The following is an 18,801-nucleotide window of genomic DNA, read 5'->3' as shown; positions in this document are numbered from 1 at the left end:
TAATGATATTGATACCTTAAATAACAATATGGATATACAAATTTTTTGTTTGTATCTTTTATGTTAAAAAACCTAGAATTTTTTTTAGCAAAACTCCAAATTCAGTGTTTATCCTGTTTCTTCACTAATGAAAACTTGTGATTCAAGTAAAATAACAATATTCAAATTGGAAAGTTTAACACTTCAAAATGCTCATGTTATAAAAACTAGAATTATCAATTATTGCTGGTTTGGAACCACAAGAATTGGCAATACCAATGAATCAATAATGCAAGAAAAATAACTACCAGGTAATGGATATCCTGATATTATTATTGCAATAATCCCCATCCAAGCACATATCACATAGTCGGTCTTCAAGTGGTTCCTTCTGGCTTTTCAGAAAGCATCAAAGACAACTAAAGAAAATCCCTCTTTACATTCAAAATATGAGAGATAAGTGAGTGTGGCCATTATCACAGACAGTGAGTGGCCTTGAATTGTGAAGGCTGGGATGGTTCTGCCAGCCAACTGTGACTATTTTAAATTTGAGAAAGATTTGACTCTCTTCATTCCTGAGTTTCAGCCATGCCAAACAAATAGCCACATTATATCAGTGAAAGTCCTGAAGCAAAATATAAAATAGTTAATTTTTATGAATGTCTTTTACGTTCAGAGTTGGACAGCTTCAGAGTACATACATTTTGTCAATGAATTAATTCGAAAAAAGGTAGGTGATGGACAAACTTTACATTTAAGCCACCTCATACAAGGTTCAAGTTTGCCTGCAACCTTACAATGATTTTTCTATAAATGCAAAGTGTGTTTCTCTCTCTCTCTCTCACTCTCAAAAACCTGACACCTTCACATAATACCGGAAAACATGAAACATAATCTGTTAGTTCCCAAATGGTCTGCTGTAAGCACTGGACATTAGCTGAAGATTTCCTCTTTAGGTAGCAACACCAGTACTGAAGACTTCATCTTTCAGGGAATCAGGATTCCAACTGACACTGGTACAGTAAACAAAAAAAATTTTCCCAGATGGTTTTCAAACTTTAGCATTAATGGCTCAGAGTCTTTTACAAGAAGGAATAACACAACTATGGAGATTTTTGTTTTAAATTTGAGCAAGACAGAATCAAACTTGCAAAATTATTGAATAAACATTTGAAAAAGATGCCACACAAATTGGCAAACATCAGCTGCCCTGACTTGCTCTCAGTCATCATAGCATGTGAAAGACATCAAGATGAGCCAGTACTGCATAATACCAAAAACAATTAATACCAGTACTATATGTGGCATCCCTGGACACACACACACAAAACATAAGCCATCATAATCTATCAAAGAAATTTAACATATTGAGGGCAATGTAGAAGAGAAAGCAGTTTAACAAGAAGGCTGAGAGGAGTAAAGCTAGACATCAAGTACTCAAGAGCAACTCTTGTATGGTGAATATGTTAAACAGGAGAAGTTTCCCATTGCCTGCCTTATTACACGAACCATGTTTAGGTGAAACAAGATTTAGATTTAAGAATGCATGTACTATAGATATGTATACAGCAGGGTTGAAGGTGGTTGCAAGGAAACAAGTGGGAAGATTGGAGAGAGAGAGAGAGAGAGAGAGAGAGAGAGAGAGAGAGAGAGAGAGAGACTGTCCAGAAGATAGGAGGCGGCCAGTTCATCAACTGAGAGAAGCAGAAGAGGCTCAGATGCTGATGAGCCATATCAGGACAAATAGGGATGTTAAATGAAATCACATTTCAGACTAAAGTCAAGCACTGACTGTAGGATGGACATTGATGGATGAGACAAATTGTGGAGTATCAGACCATGTATAGAGAAATATAGATTACTGAACACAATGTTAATGTATACCACCATGTAGTGTGGAAAGCTGCTAAAGGACATCCATGTTCATTTGGAAGCAAGAATGCAAAGCTTCCTGGCAGACAGCTTGCAAACACCTGGGTTACAGTATGGCATACCTAGTGGTAAGATTCAGCCAGCTTACACCAGTTTGTAAGAACTTGATATTGCAATTCAGTAAATCCTGAGAACCAGTTTTAGCTGAAATCAGGGATTCTCAATCACTTCCCTAGTGGACATCTTTTAGTTACAACTTACTTTAGTAGGCCCCTCACAGCTCTGTTAGTGGCTTTTGATAGTAAAAATCATGACTAAAACCAGCAGTCTTGTGTTATAATATACTACTTTGTCTTTATTGATTTTTACCACTAAACTACTTAGCCACATGGCACTAGACTATAGCATGTGGCAACCCAAAACTTAACCTTTCAATATATACGTATTGGACCAACCAGCTTGGTTGCTATTAGAGACTGTGGCATTGCAAGAACTTGTTGTTAGTGAAACCTGTAGTAAGAGAACTTGTTCTTAAAAATTTTGAACCCCACCACTGACTTACACATCTTGTGAGTATAACAGTGTGATGCAACAGATAAAAAGATACCACGAGAACTTTACGAATTCAAATTTGATATAACTTGGACCGATTTGCAGAGGTGAGCTTTGCAGCACTGAGTTGTGACTTTGCAGTATCATGAACTCTAAAGGTGCAAATGTTTTGAAAAAGTTGGATTAAGCAATGTTGCACTGCCAGTTTCCAAAGACTTTGTACAGCAAAAAAAGACAACTTTTTTCTTTTTAAGAAATTGCTGTGGCTGAAGGATGGTCCAGGAGGACATGGAGGAGGATGACCAGTAGATAGTAGTTTAGGCTGTCGTGCCCAGTTACAACTATTTGATTTTGTCCTACATTACTTAAATCTGTTTGGGAAAGCATGTGTTGTTATTTTAGCAAATTACAAGAACCACTTTTCTCCCCATATTTTCCAAAATGAGGGCCCGGGACAAGCCTACAAGATCAAGACTCCAGTCAAACAAGCACTCAGCTTCAGAGCCAGAAAAGTACTCCTATTCTAACTGTTAGATATTCAGTCTAATACTGGCAACATGTTACAAGAAAACTTCTGTAAATAAGAAATCTGTATTTACTTGTAGTAAAGGAGGAAACTGAGGCAGACACTTGAGTTAGTCAGTCCTCATACAATTTTGTTTCCAACTGTACTCAATATTTTGTGCAAGTTGTGTACACCAACCCTGCCATCTTCACTGCATCATCTGCTACACCCAAAAATGAACTCTTTACTTAATAACATGAAATTGAACTTAGCCTTATATAAAGAAACATTTGTCTTAAGATATGTTTTCCTTTCCATGACTTGGTAATGAAGCCATTTTCAGGAGAGCCATGCTGCTTCAGTGTGCACTTTTGTGACACAAACAGCCCTTTAAAACCAATCACTGCTTTGCATTCTCCTAGCATGAACTCAGACAGTGTGTGAGTATGACAGGTGACTTATGGTTACTCAAGTAATATTCACACAAAGCATACAAGCAAACAAAATACATCTCCTTACCATCTGGACTAATGACAATGCTAGTGAGATCTTTGGCTTGTTTGAATTCTTTTTGTTAAACTTTGATGGCTGTCTACCTCATGAGGCCATATTGCCTCCATGATGGTGCAGAGGTGGGGGACATTTACTCGGCTTCTGTCTCCCTCCATTTGACACCTGCACCTTGTGTTAAGTGCCTCTAATGAATAGCATTAGAGGAGAGCAAATCATAACCTCTGATAAATAAAAATAAAAATAAAATAACATGCATCAAATTCATGACAAAGGTTCTGCTGAGAATTTTCAAATACAGTGCATTAGGTTCTGAAGTATACTTATTACTATCATGATGATTACATTTTTCATCTTCTATTACTATCAATCATTATTACTATTTATCCTTTTCTCTATTATTCAGTATTTTAGGTTACTACACAAAATTAAATTACCTGCTTCAGTTTGTGTACACACAGAGCAAAGAAGCAAGCTCCCAGGCTACATGGGACTTTTCATCATATGAAAAGTTACTAGATCAAGATATCAAAAATGCATCACACATATTAGGAATATATATATATATATATATATATATATATATATATATATATATATATATATATATATATATATATATATATATATATATACAGTATATATAAAATAAAAACCTGTGTTTTTTCCCACACTGCCTAGCTCAAGTTTCCTAGAATATTTCATCTGGTGGCACATACATTTTCCTGTGGAATGAGGCCCCAGTGTGACCTACTGTACATAGTGCATGTGTTCTCAATGCTCAGTGACACAAATGCTAGTGGTGTGCAAGTGGCAGTGAGCATAAGTAAAGACAAATGCCTTGACAAAAAAAAAAGACATTTAATGTTTTATCTGTTCCATCATTGTCAAAAAAGAGATAAAAATGGTGCTCCACAATGAGTCTTGTCAGCAGGAAGAAAAAAGAAAAAAGTCCTCCCTACTTTTATAAAGTTAATGGTAGTCATGATGATACTACAACCTTGGGTACTAATGCCACTACACTGGAACAAGAACACACACACACACACACACACACACACACACACACACACACACACCCATAAATTATAACAATCTGTACAGAAGTGTTCCTAACTTAGCACAGTCATCAGTATCCTCGCAGGCCATTGTACACCTTTCCTATGGACTCCTGCTTCAGGATCTTCTTCAGTTCTGAAAGACATGAAAAAATTAAGAATTTTATCTAAGGATACTCAAATATTACACCAATAAATGCAAACTGTAATAAAACGTGTTTACAGGAAGAATCCGCATGCAAGCAGAAAATTGCACCAAATCCAAAATGCCTCACCTTCGCGCTCCTCCGGGGTAAACTCGGACTTGGGGAATTCCACATCGAAGGTGATGTAGAGGGTGCCAACCAAGTTGTTGTTATCATAGTTGGGCATTCCTTCACCCTTCTTCCTGATCCTTGCACCAGGCCAGGTGGGCTTCTCCCTCACTATGTGCACCTGTGGTGATGGAGGAATGAGAACAATTTGGTGGAGAGGGACGGAGTGGCATGGTGTGAGATGTAACATGCTGCTTGTAATACAAAGAGTTAATCAAATTTACTATAATAATCCATGTTACCCAAAGTGCTCAACAGGTTTATAAGCCCAAATACAACAAACTCCCCAAACAATCACCTACAGAGGCTCAACAATAGGCTCTTTTTGTGGCAGGACTGAAATGAATGCGTCACCACATGTTTGCCTTGACCTCTTCACTACCAGGCATGGGAAACTGCTTTAGTGGTGTTGCAGTTGCCAATCGGCAAATTTTTCATTCTTACAGAATGCACATCCACAGATTTTGTTGCTATCCTTTCTTGTTTTATGGTATTATATTATTTCTTCTATTTGTGCATATATATATATATATATATATATATATATATATATATATATATATATATATATATATATATATATGTGTGTGTGTGTGTGTGTGTGTGTGTGTGTGTAATTCACCTCGGTCGCCTGCTGGTCACCCAGCCAGTCTTCCCCATTACGGAGCGAGCTCAGAGCTCATAGACCGATCTTCGGGTAGGACTGAGACCACATCAACACACAACACACACCGGGAAAGCGAGGCCACAACCCCTCGAGTTACATCCCATACCTATTTACTGCTAGGTGAACAAGAGCCACACATTAAGAGGTTTGTCCATTTGCCTCGCCGCTTACCGGGACTCGAACCCGTCCCTCTCGATTGTGAGTCGAGCGTGCTAACCACTACACTACACTGTGTGTAGTGTAGTGTGTGTGCATGCATACCAAAAGAAATGAGAAAGGCTATCATGTTCTCTCTCTCTCTCTCTCTCTCTCTCGCACACGCATGCAGGCACATACACATGCACACACACCGCGTAGTGTAGTGGTTAGCATGCTCAACTCACAATCGAGAGGGCCGGGTTCAAGTTCCGGTAAGCGGCGAGGCAAATGGTCAGGCCTCTTAATGTGTAGCCCGTGTTCACCTAGCAGTAAATAAGTACGGGATATAACTCAAGCGGTTGTGGCCTTGTTTTCCTGGTGTGTTGTGTGTGATGTGGTCTCAGTCCTACCCAAAGATCGGTCTATGAGCTCTGAGCTCTCTCCGTAATGGGGAACACTGGCTGGGTGACCAGCAGACGACTGAGGTGAATTACACACACACACACACACACACACACACACACACCACGTAGTGATAGTGGTTAGCACTCGGCTCACAACTGAAAAGGCCCTGGTTCGAGTCCTCGATGCAGCTCTTAATGTATAGCTCCTGTTCACCTAGCAGTAAGTAGGTATAGGATGCAACTCGAGGGGCTGTAGTCTCGCTTTCCCAGTGTGTGGAGTGTGTTGTGGTCTCAGCCCTACCCAAAGATCGATCAATCAACTCTGATCTCGCTCCGTAATGGGGAAGGCTGGCTAAGTGACCAGCAAGCGACCTTGGCGAATTACACACTTAATCTTTATTTGGATGCAAAGTGTGAAGTTACCATGATATATTTTTTTTAGCAAGTGATGGATTTCTTCCTTTATCTGCAATACTGCACAGCCAAAAAACAAATTTCATAATATGCAACAGACCTTGCAAGAAACACTGACAAGGTAGAGAATTACATGCAGTGTTTTATTGAGGGTCTCTTCTCTTGAGGGCACCAACTGATTTATTCCTCCACAGAGAACTATCTACCTCTAGTAAGCAAATCAATGCCACACCTGTTGTGCCTCTGTGAGAATATGAAATATGGACAAGGATGAATGGGTTCCCAGCCTAGCATTACCATTAGTAGGGCAAGGATGTGGATGTGGATGAAGAACACAAGGATGGCATGGGAAGGTAGAGGACACACATCCTCACTTTTGGATGGGTCTGACCACCATCATAATTCTATATCACATTCTAAATCTGTCCACTGCTGATGAAATAACCTGTATAATTATGCATGCACACACTGTAGTTTTTTTTTTTTTTTATACCATGTGGGCTTTTTTCTTGTGAATTTATTGGCTAAAGGGGATACTTTTTGGGGTACCTCCTATCTCATCCACCCGCTAGGAAACCATTGCCCCGAGTGAGGAAGCCCAACCTACACTCGGATAGTGGACAGGATTCGAACCCATGTGCTTGGAGACCTCTCGTACCCCAAAGCATGCATGTAAGTATATTATTACCCTCAGTGATTAGGTGAAAGGTAAACAGCACATGTAAACGGTGAATGTAAGGTCTCGTATTCAAGTTGTGCCGACAAAAAGATTTCCCACAATCACTACTTGTAGGTATAGAAAAAGTATCCAGACATCATCCATATAGCACACATATATCATTTAGGAACTTACATTGTGGTTGTCTAAATGAGGAATGTCCAACTGAAAGCCAAGCAATGCTTCCTGCAATGACAAGGTGACATTGGTGTACAAGTCATCCCCACGCCGCTCAAACCTGAGGGAAGGAAAAAGCAAGTGTTACCAAGGATAGTAGCTACTTAAAATAAATATAAACATTTTTTTTACAACTGAACATCCAGCAGCCACACTGCATATTCCATCCTCTCTTCTACATCTCTTATTCTCAACATTCTACTCTAAAGGGTTTCATCTTACCATAATGGGTCAACAACTTTATAGCATGTCATCTCATATCATATAAAAGATGTACATTAACATCTTCTACATTCTAATATAGTTTTTGTAGTGATGGTGGTATAATAGTATCCCTTGTGCCATTCTACATGAAAACAGAGCAATTGATATGAAGGTGGGGATAAACTGGCCCCTAGAGATTCTTGCTAACCAAAATGGAAACATGACACCTTGAATGTTGGAACCATAACAAGTGTCTGGTCCCAACATAATTTTGGGACTTTTGTGCTTGTGGTCATCACACAGTTTCCTCCCCAAGACAGTTCAAAAGCACTCCTGACCTGAGGTGTGGCTGAGTCTTGATGCGGATGATGAGGTCTCCTGGGTCACCATCGATATGGGGCTCGCCCTCCCCCACAAAACGGTGTTCCTGCCCATCAACCATGCCAGGCTCAATCTCAAACTCCAGGGTGCGTTCCTCATTGACCAACCTGCAGTTCAGCACAGAGGGAGAGGAAGGCGAGTAAAAGTTAGTTAGGTGATTTCCCCAAAGTCTGCAGCATATCACTGCACACGAAACTTGATGCAACTATATTATCAAATACAAGATACCTTATACAAACACATTTTTTCTGTCAACATACTAATAAGTGGAATGATTTGGATGAAATTTAAGGTAAAATAATACTAGAGGGAAGCACAAACATACACTTGGTTCCTGACACTTGCCCCTGTTCCAATTCTACCTTCCATTTTCATTTTTTTTTTATTCTGACACTCCACTGGGACCTGCTTTGCCCTATACCCAGTTACTGATACCTTTGCCCCAAGTCCAATTCTTTCTGCTGTCCCTCTCTTTACTCTTAACACTCCACTAGGACATCCCTTGCCCCTTTCTTGTGGTACTTACTTCACATTGGGACACTCGTCGCAAACCTGCTGCTGAGTCATCTGGAAGCGGCCTGGACCTAACTGTCTTGTCACCATCTCCTGCCTGCAGTTACAGCGGCGCGTTCCTGAGGCTGCCCGCATCACTGGTTTGTTCCGCACCATCTGCACAGAGTCAGGGAAGGATGGAGACCTACAGTTAGTCCATGTGAGGGAAATGGTGAAAGGAGAATGAAGGGGCCTCAACACCAGCACACACAGACACAAACAGCTCAATAAATACACACCTCTACAAAGTTGCCCACGTACAGCTCCTCCAGCGTCACATGCATGTCCATCGTCACGTCTCCTCCTCTTGGGACTTCTCGCTCTCGACCACCACCACCACCACCACCAAAGCCAAAGCCAAAGTCCCCAAAGAAGCTGGCGAAGGGATCCATGCCCCCGAAGCCATCCTCCTTAGCAACACACTCCTCACCACACCTGTGAAAGGGAGGGGATGATAGTACTGATAGAAATAATAATGGCCAGGATTATATTTCTCTCCAATAATTGTCACAAGTTTAAGATAATATGTAATTGTAATAAAGAAGCTTCTTGCCAAATGAGCCATAGGAATTAGATCATATGCATCACTGAGTGTTGGAAGGATCAATACACTGCCACCACATCCCCTGCATGTCATGGAGAGGAACCCCAAAAGAATAAGCAATGAGGACTCAGGATCTCTTCCACTATATTCCTGATCTTGTATTGAGACAAGGGGCCATATTCTGCCCACACACTGACTATTGTTAACAGGCTCTTGTACAAGTAATGGAGGGATTTTAAGAATGTTTTTATGCTTCTAGTGAAATACTAAGATTTACACTTAGTAACAAGAGAAACATTCATGAGAACCTGGCAAATCATCTCTGTGGCTTTTGAAAGAATAGTCATGGTGAAAGTGCAGTATTTGAGCATACAAGTAGAGGAGTAAAGGACTTTTATTTTGTCTATCAACAAGTACACATGAAACACAGACAAAGAAGGGCATCATAGTTAACAGACTGGGCATAGTCTTAGAATGGCATTATGTTTAGGGAATGTGGTGCAGAGAAAGCTCATCTGCTTCTTCATTGTTACTTTTCACCAGTAATGCCAGTACTGTTTAGAGTTATGATATCTATGGCTGGATCTTGGAGGCATAAATGTTGATTCTGATGAAGACAGAAATGTTCAGTAAGAAAAATTTGTGAGCACTATCATAACTTGTGAAGTTTAGTATATATATATATGTATTTATATCTGTGTGTGTGTGTGTGTGTGTGTGTGTGTGTGTGTGTGTGTAATTCACCATGGTTGTTTGCTGGTCACCCAGCCAGTCTTACCCATTACAGAGCGAGCTCAGAGCTCATAGACCGATCTTTGGGTAAGACTGAGACCACAACACACTCCACACACCAGGAAAGCGAGGCCACAACCCCTTGAGTTACATCCCGTACCTATTTACTGCTAGGTGAACAGGGGCCACACATTAAGAGGTTTGCCCATTTGCCTCGCCGCTTTCTAGGACTCGAACCCGGCCCTCTCGATTGTGAGTTTGTGAGTCAAGCGTGCTAACCACTACACTACGCGGTGTGTGTGTGTGTGTGTGTGTGTGTGTATTTACCTAATTGTATTTACCTAATTGTAACATACGGGAAAAGAGCTATGCTCGTGTTGTCCCGTCTCCATATCTATTAATGTCCAGCTTTTTCTTAAAATCATGAATATTCCTTGCGTTGACCACTTCCACGTCTAAACTATTCCATGCTTCCACCCTTCTATGAGGGAAGCTATATTTTTCACATCTCTCCTATAAGTGGCCATTTTAGTTTTTTCCCATGCCCTCTCGACATTCTTCCATTCCACATACACAGATCTTCCCTATCCATTTTTCCATGCCAATCATCACTCTGTATATTGCTATCAGGTCTCCCTTTCTTCTGTTTTCCAGGGTTGGAAGTTGCATTCTTTTCAGTCTGTCTTCATAAGTCAAATCTCTTAAGTCAGGCACCATTTTGTTGCAGCCCTCTGTACTTTCTCTAGTTTCCTTATGTGTTTCTTTAAGTTCGAGCCCACTGTATTGTTGCATATTCAAGCCTCGGTCTTATCATTGCAGTAATTATTTTCTTCATCATTTCTTCATCTAGATATACGAACGCCACTCTTATGTTCCTCAATAAGTTCAATACTTCTCCAATTATTTTGTTTATATGTCTCTCTGGCGATAGGTCATTGGTAATTGTCACCCCAAGGTCTTTTTCTTCATGACTGGTTTTATGTCTTCATTTCCTATCTTGTACATACTCCTGATTCTTCTTTCACTCTTGCCAAACTCTATTTTCTTGCATTTTGTCGTGTTGAACTCCATTTGCCATGTACAGCTCCATTTCCATATTCTGTCCAAGTCTTCCTGGAGTAGTTCGCAATCTTTGTCACATCTCACTTTTCTTAACAATTTTGCATCGCCTGCAAATAGGCTCACATAACTGGACACCCCATCCACCATGTCATTTATGTAGACTGCGAACATTACTGGTGCCAACACTGATCCCTGTGGAACTCCACTCTCCACCAATCCCCATTCTGATGGTCTGTCCTTAATTATTGTTCTCATTTCTCTTCCTACCAAAAGTCTTCCATCCATTTTAGTAAACTGCCATGCACTCCTCCTACCATTTCAAGTTTCCAGATCAGTCTCTGGTGTGGTACCTTATCAAAGGCCTTTTTAAATCCAGATATATTCCATCAGCCCAACCATCTCTTTCCTGTATTACATCTATCACCCTCGAATAGTAACATATCAGGTTTGTCGTGCATGAACGCCTTTTCCTAAAACCAAATTGACACTCACAAAGTATGTCATTTTTCTCCAAGAAGTCTGTCCATCTAGTCTTCACCACCCTCTCACACATCTTAGCTACCACACTTGTAAGTGACACTGGTCTATAGTTCAATGGGTCTCTCTGTTACCTGATTTATAGATTGGGACAATGTTAGCTCTTTTCCAGTCTTGGGGCACTACACCTTCCCTTAATGAGGCATCAATTACTTCACAAACTTTTTCTGCCAATTGCTCCTGCATTCTCTTAAAATCCATCCTGATACCCCATCAGGTCCCACAGCTTTTCTCACTTCTAAACTCCCCATCATGTTCTTGATCTCCTCCACAGTTACTTGAAACTCCTTCATAATCCCTTTCTGTTCCATTACCAGTGGTTTGTCAAAAGCAGTCTCCTTTGTGAATACCTTCCGAAAGCATCCATTCATAGCCTCTGCCATTTCCTGGGATCTTCACTGTATACTCCATTTACTTCTAAACTTTCAATACTTTCTATTTTTGATGTTGTTGTTCACATGTCTGTAAAAAGCCTTGGTTGGTCTTTACATTTATCAATTATATCCTTTTCTTGTTTCTTTCTTTCTTCTCTTCTAATCAACACATATTCATTTCTTGCTCTTTTGTAACTTTCCCACTGCTTAATCCGTCTTTTCCTTCTCCACCTCTTCCATGCATCCTCTTTTCTTGTTCTAGCCTTTTCACATCTATCGTTAAACCAGTCCTGCTTTCCAACTTCTATGTTGTCTTATTGGTACAAATTTTTCTCACCTTCTTTGTATATTTTTATAAATTCCTTCCACTTTTCATTTGCTCCTTAGCACTCTTGAATTTCATCCAATTTGTCTCTTGAAAGAATTTCTTTAGGTTTCCAAAATCTGTCTTGGCATAATTCCATCTTCCCACTTTATATTCTTCATTTCTTCTAGATTTCTCTTCGTCTATCACCTTGAACTCCAAAACTGCATGATCACTCTTTGCTAAAGGGCACTCCACCCTCATCTCCTCAATGACCATTGGCTCTGTACTAAAGACCAAGTCCAGTCTTGACGATGTGTGTGTGTGTGTGTGTGTGTGTGTGTGTGTGTGTGTGTGTGTGTGTGTGTGTGTGTGTGTGTTTACCTAGTTGTAGTTTTACAGGGCCTGGGCTTTACGCTCGTGTAGCCCTATTTCCATATCTACACTCATCCAATTTTTTTTTTAAACTATGCACACTCGTTGCTGACATCACTTCTTCACTCAAACTGTTCCACGTGTGTGTGTGTGTGTGTGTGTGTGTGTGTGTGTGTGTGTGTGTGTGTGTGTGTGTGTGTGTGTGTGTGTGTGTGTGTGTGTGTGTGTGTTTACACAGCTGGATATGAGTCAAGCTTATAATCTATTCTCGAAATTCAATTTGATCTAACTTGCACAAACCATTTTCAGTTAACTTGCTCAAAACAATTGCGTACATTTGTTTTAATCCGAACATAAACCAGCCAGAGAGGAGAGGATGTGCAAGATAATCCCTCAAAACATCTGCACTTGTCACAGAGCACACTTTAGGGCTTACTTATCTCTCCATTCATGCATCACACCTGCCTCATCCACACACCTGCCACTTTATCTACACTATTTATGTCAAACACCACCACCACCACCACCAGTTACACTCTTGCAATCATCTCTACCACTTTCACTTCCTTCCTCCCTGACACTTTATCTAGATGTGTTCAGTGTGTGTGCGCGCGCGCACGCTTTAACTCTACCTAGTACAATTAGTCAAAGTACTGATACATTCTACAAAACATTCTCTCTCTGTCTCTCTCTATTATACACACTGGTTTCTCCACACACTCTCACCAGCATCTGCCTTTCCTGCCTCTTTCTCTTTCTCCTCATTTGCCTCTTCATTCACTATTATTCAGTTATTTCTAATCCTTCACAATCATCACCATGCTAGTCAATGATGTTCACTCTTCAAGAATAGAAGCACTTCACCCACTACCCTGCTCCACCACCATGCCATGCAGCCCTTCACTCACCTGTCATACTTCTGTCTCTTCTCATCATCCACTAGCACCTCGTAAGCTGCCCCAAGGTCCTTGAACTTATCCTCAGCGTGTGGGTCATCCTTATTTTTATCTGGGTGATACTCCTTGGCCAGCCGCCTATATGCCTTTTTGATTTGGTTCACACTGGCATCCCTCGGCACACCCAAGATCTTGTAAAAGTCCCGTCTGTGGAGGAAGCAGATGAGGTGAGCTGGGTATCCTGCTGAGATGGGATGTGTTTGATCTTAAGAGATGGCTAAAAGTGATAATAATGAGTTTGAAGGTTAGCCCTGCACACATACAGTACTTATCATTTCAACTCTAGCTAGTATGCCTGACTGCAGATCTGCTTTCCCTGGGCTGTGGCAGTCAGTGCACAGCCATATTGGAAAAACCTAGGGATTGTAGGCTCTAGAAACCTAAACATCACAGAGTCTCTATGAGCCAACATAAGGAATGTGATCCATCTTTGGTTCACAGGCCAATAGGACAAGGTGTGCAGCAAAGACACACACACACAGCATTTGCTCATGATTTAATCTTCATTTTATCAGCAGGATCAGAAGTATGCCTGCATTAGGACTCATTCAATTAACTCATTACTCAATTATTTTCTAGTTTTGTGGGTTGAAGAATCAAAATGAGGGTGAGATGGAATAATGACCAGCAGCATTATGGAAGATAGATACGAGTATATTCATGTATCACAATCAAGGTAAGTACGGTAGGTGTACAGTCTCCTGAATGGAAAGTTCATCCGCCATGCACTTTGGTGAGATGTCACCTGCTATAGGTGCAATATAAAGCAGCATATTCTGGTCTAGATAGGAATTCTAATAAAGCCATTAATGGATTAAGACTTTTCCAGACGGTTAGTTACCAATAAAATTTCACATTATCGAAACAGGTGTAATATGAGGTATCATTTGTCAACAACTATCTGCACAACACCGACATTTTTCATTCATATGTACACCAGAAGAAGGAAGACAAACCAAGGTTGGCCTACTTAAGGCAGAGGACGGTAGTGTCATGAACCCGATGTACAGAATGGCAGACTGTTTTGCTACTGCATTTTCATCAATTTCTGTGCCACGAACATTGGATCCCAAGCCTTACTTGACTTTTGAAGGGCGTATTGGCTGTTTTCACATCACATTAGATTCTGTCATAGCTGTACTTTCAGATCTTAACATTTCATCATCAATGGGTCATGATGAGCTTCATCCTTGTTTGCTTAAATCTTGCAAAACAGAGCTCCCATATCCTTTATGGCTTATCTTCAAGGTTTCTTTGGACACGTGCACCTCATGCCTCCATATGGAAGATCTTTCAATGTCCCAGTCTTTAAAAAGGGGACTAAACATGACCTTCTGAATTATAGGCAGTATCCTTGACACAAGTATATATGTGTGAAATCTCTTGAGCAAATTTTGTCTAAATATATTTATGATTATGCAACTAGTAGCAACATTTCATGCAATATGCAGTTTGGTTTCAGTCCAGGTAGATCTGCAGAGGATCAGTTGCTATTAACATATATAATGGTATTTGTTATGCTCTGGACCACAGTAAAAATGTTGATCTCATTCCCTTTGACTTTTCCAAGGTTTTTACACTGTATGCTATGATATACCATAGAAGAAGCTGAGTAAATTGGGTAGTACAGACAAGGTTTGGGACTGAATAAGGGAATTTTTAAAGTCCAAAGTCATGAATGTGGTGGTCAATCACCAGGTCAGTTGCCCATGTGATGTGGTTAGTGGGACACTGCAGGGTTCTGTTCTTTGTTCACTTTTACTTCTCTTGTGTATTAACTTCTTTACCTACAATATTAGTTCCCTCACAGAAATCTTTGCTGATGACCTTAAATTACACACTTCAGTTGAAACTACCTCCGGTTATGCTGCCATGCACCATATGGTGCCTTGTCAAAGATATTACCCATTTACATAAAGTTGCTTCATTTTAGGATTTATCCATCAACATTAAAAGATGTGCAATTTTAAGATTTCAGAGACAGCGTATGGACCTGTAAGACTTACTTACTGGTACCTCTGATATGTATCACTTAAATGGAAGTCTAACTCCAGTTAAGGATTCAGCAATGGACCTTGTGGTAAATATTGACTTAACCTTGAAATTATTCCCCCAAAACATACATTGTGCAGAATTTTGGGTATATTGCTGATCTAAACCTGCTTGACTGTTTAGAGATATTGGACTAAGAACATTCAGACTGAAGGCTTTGGATGTATACTCAGTCCGATGTCGACACAATATAGTAAATTATTGGCAGATATTTCATGGTTCTTGTGCTTCTTCCTGAAGACATGTTTGCTAATACACCACTAGTGACTAGGTACCACAAGATGTCATAAGTACAAGGTTGCACAGGCCAGAACTGATTTAGAAATCTACAATGTCTTTTTCAGAATAAAAGGATTTTTGCTTTGGAACTCTCTCCATCAACACATTGTCTACTTTTAAGGCATCCCTTTCTGTTAATTTTAGTGACAGACTTTATGTATTTTGCATCCATCAGTCCAGCTCTTTTCTAATCTCTATTCCTATATGTATGTGACATGTCAGAGGGGCTGGCGCCTCAGCAGTGTGTTATTAAACCGGGTTCTGGGAAGCCCATCTGATGAAAGACCCAGCTGAGAGCAAATACTGACCGACAGAGATACAGGACGATCAAAATACCTGATGTTTTCCGTAGCTTCTTTTCAAAGCAGGCCAGGCAGGAGCAGGTGTCCGCCGCTCATTGGCTGCCCACCATGCCTTCCTTTCCACCTCTCACTTACATCTTAAATGCACTCACCAGCCACACTGACAAGCACACTAGGGCATGTGATCCCCTGTGTAAGCCAGCATGCCCCCAGCACTGGTGGGGCCCAGGCATCAGCTGACCGCCAAGCTCCACCACACATGCCGTCCCTCACGCCCTCCACCTCTCCTCTACGCCTTTCCCTTCACCTGGTGTGCAGTACTCACCCCGCCTCACATGAAATAACCAGGATGATGAGGAGAGCCGCCACACATGTCCACCCCGGGGCCATCTTGTTACTCACTGTCACTGAGACACTTCCCGTCCCCGCTGCCGTGTGTTCATGTGTTGACTGTTGACTGGCTGACGGGCCGCGGCGCGGCGGCTTCTGTTGGGGTGGATTGAAGGGGGGAGGGGGTTGTCAATTGGGGAAAATGCACCTCCACTTTAAAAGATCTATGTAAATAAATATTTCCCTTAACTTTTAAATGAGTTTCCATATCAAGCTGAATGTGTAGGTACAAATTTGAACCAGTGATGTGATCGGGGCGGGACAAATATACAATTGAGCTCAAAGGACTTTTTTTTTTATCAAACACAACGCACAAGATTGTGATTTATTAGTAACAATTCAAAGCAGGACGATTTTCATGCTTATTTCATGAAGAAACACTTGCAGATTGGACGCCAGCTGTTTGGGGAGGTAGGTGGGCAGGCTGTGGGGCTGAGGGCAGACGACGCGGCGCGGCTGCCACCTGGAGGCGGGAGAATGCGCCACGTCTCACAACTGGCGGCAGGAAAGATAAACTTTTACTGCAAGACACTTCCTCCCTTGTTTTGGTGTGTGGACATTGATCTGTGAAGCTCGATGAATAAATGCCCCCGCACCAAGAAGCCCCACTTTTCCTCTATATCTGTATGTAAATTCATCGCACATTCATTTATTCATTTGTTCCGATCGGGGCTCAACATGCACTAGTTTTCCTCCTCGCACATTCCAATCATGAGAGGGAATCACCGTGGCTAAGGATGTTCCAGTGATAAACCATGACATTCAAAGCTTTACATAAAACACATACATCAATTAGATACCTTTATTATAGCTGTTTTGTCCTATAAACGAAACAATTAATTGGTTATGTTACGAACGTACAAAATGACACTTAAGAAAACTATACTCTGCCTTGCCAAGACATCTTCGCGGCTACACTTGACCATTGTAAGATACTTGAGAGATTCGTTGGTAAAGAAACAAAGATACCTTGTAAAACATACTTAAATCATATAACTCAACAAAATTCATTAATGCAGCTCAACTTAGACCAGTATGTTCGATGCTCGCCTCCCGGGATGCGATGCCACATGCTGAGCTGCATGCTCTTGCCTGTCTACTTTATCACGGGCCTTTACTCGCACGTGTAATAAGTGAGTCTGGAGATGCAGAAAGAACCTGACACTGGTGGACACAAAGAGAGAGAGAGAGAGAGAGAGAGAGAGAGAGAGAGAGAGAGAGAGAGAGAGAGAGAGAGAGAGAGAGAGAATAATGCATTGTCAGAGGCCAGTATTCTGAAGCGTTTTGCTTCCTCACAATGACTATTTTCAAAGACGACAAAAGTGACAAGCAGGCTCCTCAAGAGTGTTTCTCCTGTTAATAATATAGAAGTCTTGTTAATCTATCACTAGAAACACACACACACACACACACACACACACACACACACACACACACACACACACACACACACACACACAAAGAACTCCTTAAAAAACATGTGTCACTTTAACTATAGATAGAGCTCTTTCAAAATAGTCAGTCCATTATACTGACCTCGCTTCCTTGGTATGGCCTTCCCTTGGTCACTCCGCTTCATCCACCTTCCCTACCATCGTCACTCCTATCTTGTCCTCCCACTCAATTTTGGCAATTACAAATACTTGACAATGTACCATACAAACTCAAAATGTCGACTGCTTATCACACACACACACACACACACACACACAGTTTTTCCGTTTCTTACTCAACAATTTTTGTTTCCTTCCGTTATCTTAGATGCAACTTGACAGACTGTATTTCCTAAGCCAGGATAAGTTACGAATAAAAAAAAAAACATTCCTAAACACAAAAGTAGGCATTGTGTTAGTCATGCAGAGTTAGCCCAGTATTCTGAAACGCTTTGGTCTCACCACGACTATTTTCAAAAGCCACAGGGAGACACACCATCTGGAAGTTGGTTGGCTGGGTAAGTCTTGCATCCAAACACACACGCGAGCGCGCGCACACACACACACACACACACACACACACACACACACACACACACACACACACACACACACACACACACACTAAAACTTTACACATAAAAAAGTCTTCAGTCGAATAAAGTACGTATCGTGAGGTGTTTTGATAATCTCTCCTGAGCTAACTATGTGACAGGTGAGTAGTGACCATAGCCAGTCCTGACCACCAATCTGTTACTTGATGCTGCTTCTCCGCCACACATACTTATTGGGAACTTCAAAGAGAGAGAGAGAGAGAGAGAGAGAGAGAGAGAGAGAGAGAGAGAGAGAGAGAGAGATTTTATGTATGTATATAGTACGTACTTCTAGCTGTGTAGAGAGAGAGAGAGAGAGAGAGAGAGAGAGAGAGAGAGAGAGAGAGAGAGAGAGAGAGAGAGAGAGAGATTTTATGTATGTATATAGTACGTACTTCTAGCTGTGTAGAGAGAGAGAGAGAG

The 18,801-nt window shown here is 41.0% G+C and overlaps 1 protein-coding gene across 1 annotated transcript; it reads right to left on the bottom strand.

Annotated features, from left to right (window-relative positions):
* Positions 1-4,095: 4,095 nt before the first annotated feature.
* Positions 4,096-16,961, bottom strand: LOC123511473 (dnaJ homolog shv-like). The gene is made up of 9 exons (XM_045267400.1): positions 16,738-16,961; positions 16,288-16,448; positions 13,282-13,476; positions 8,685-8,880; positions 8,420-8,562; positions 7,851-8,000; positions 7,267-7,369; positions 4,752-4,911; positions 4,096-4,612 (listed from the first exon to the last, which is right to left on the bottom strand). The coding sequence occupies exons 2-9, from the start codon at positions 16,350-16,352 to the stop codon at positions 4,548-4,550; spliced, it is 1,077 nt and encodes a 358-aa protein (XP_045123335.1). The 5' UTR covers positions 16,353-16,448; positions 16,738-16,961; the 3' UTR covers positions 4,096-4,547.
* Between the last annotated feature and the right edge of the window lie 1,840 nt (positions 16,962-18,801).

The sequence above is a fragment of the Portunus trituberculatus genome, chromosome 31 (assembly GCF_017591435.1).
Source record: "Portunus trituberculatus isolate SZX2019 chromosome 31, ASM1759143v1, whole genome shotgun sequence".
Classification (NCBI taxonomy): Eukaryota; Metazoa; Arthropoda; class Malacostraca; order Decapoda; family Portunidae; genus Portunus; species Portunus trituberculatus.
This window is presented reverse-complemented; position numbering and strand designations above follow the sequence as displayed.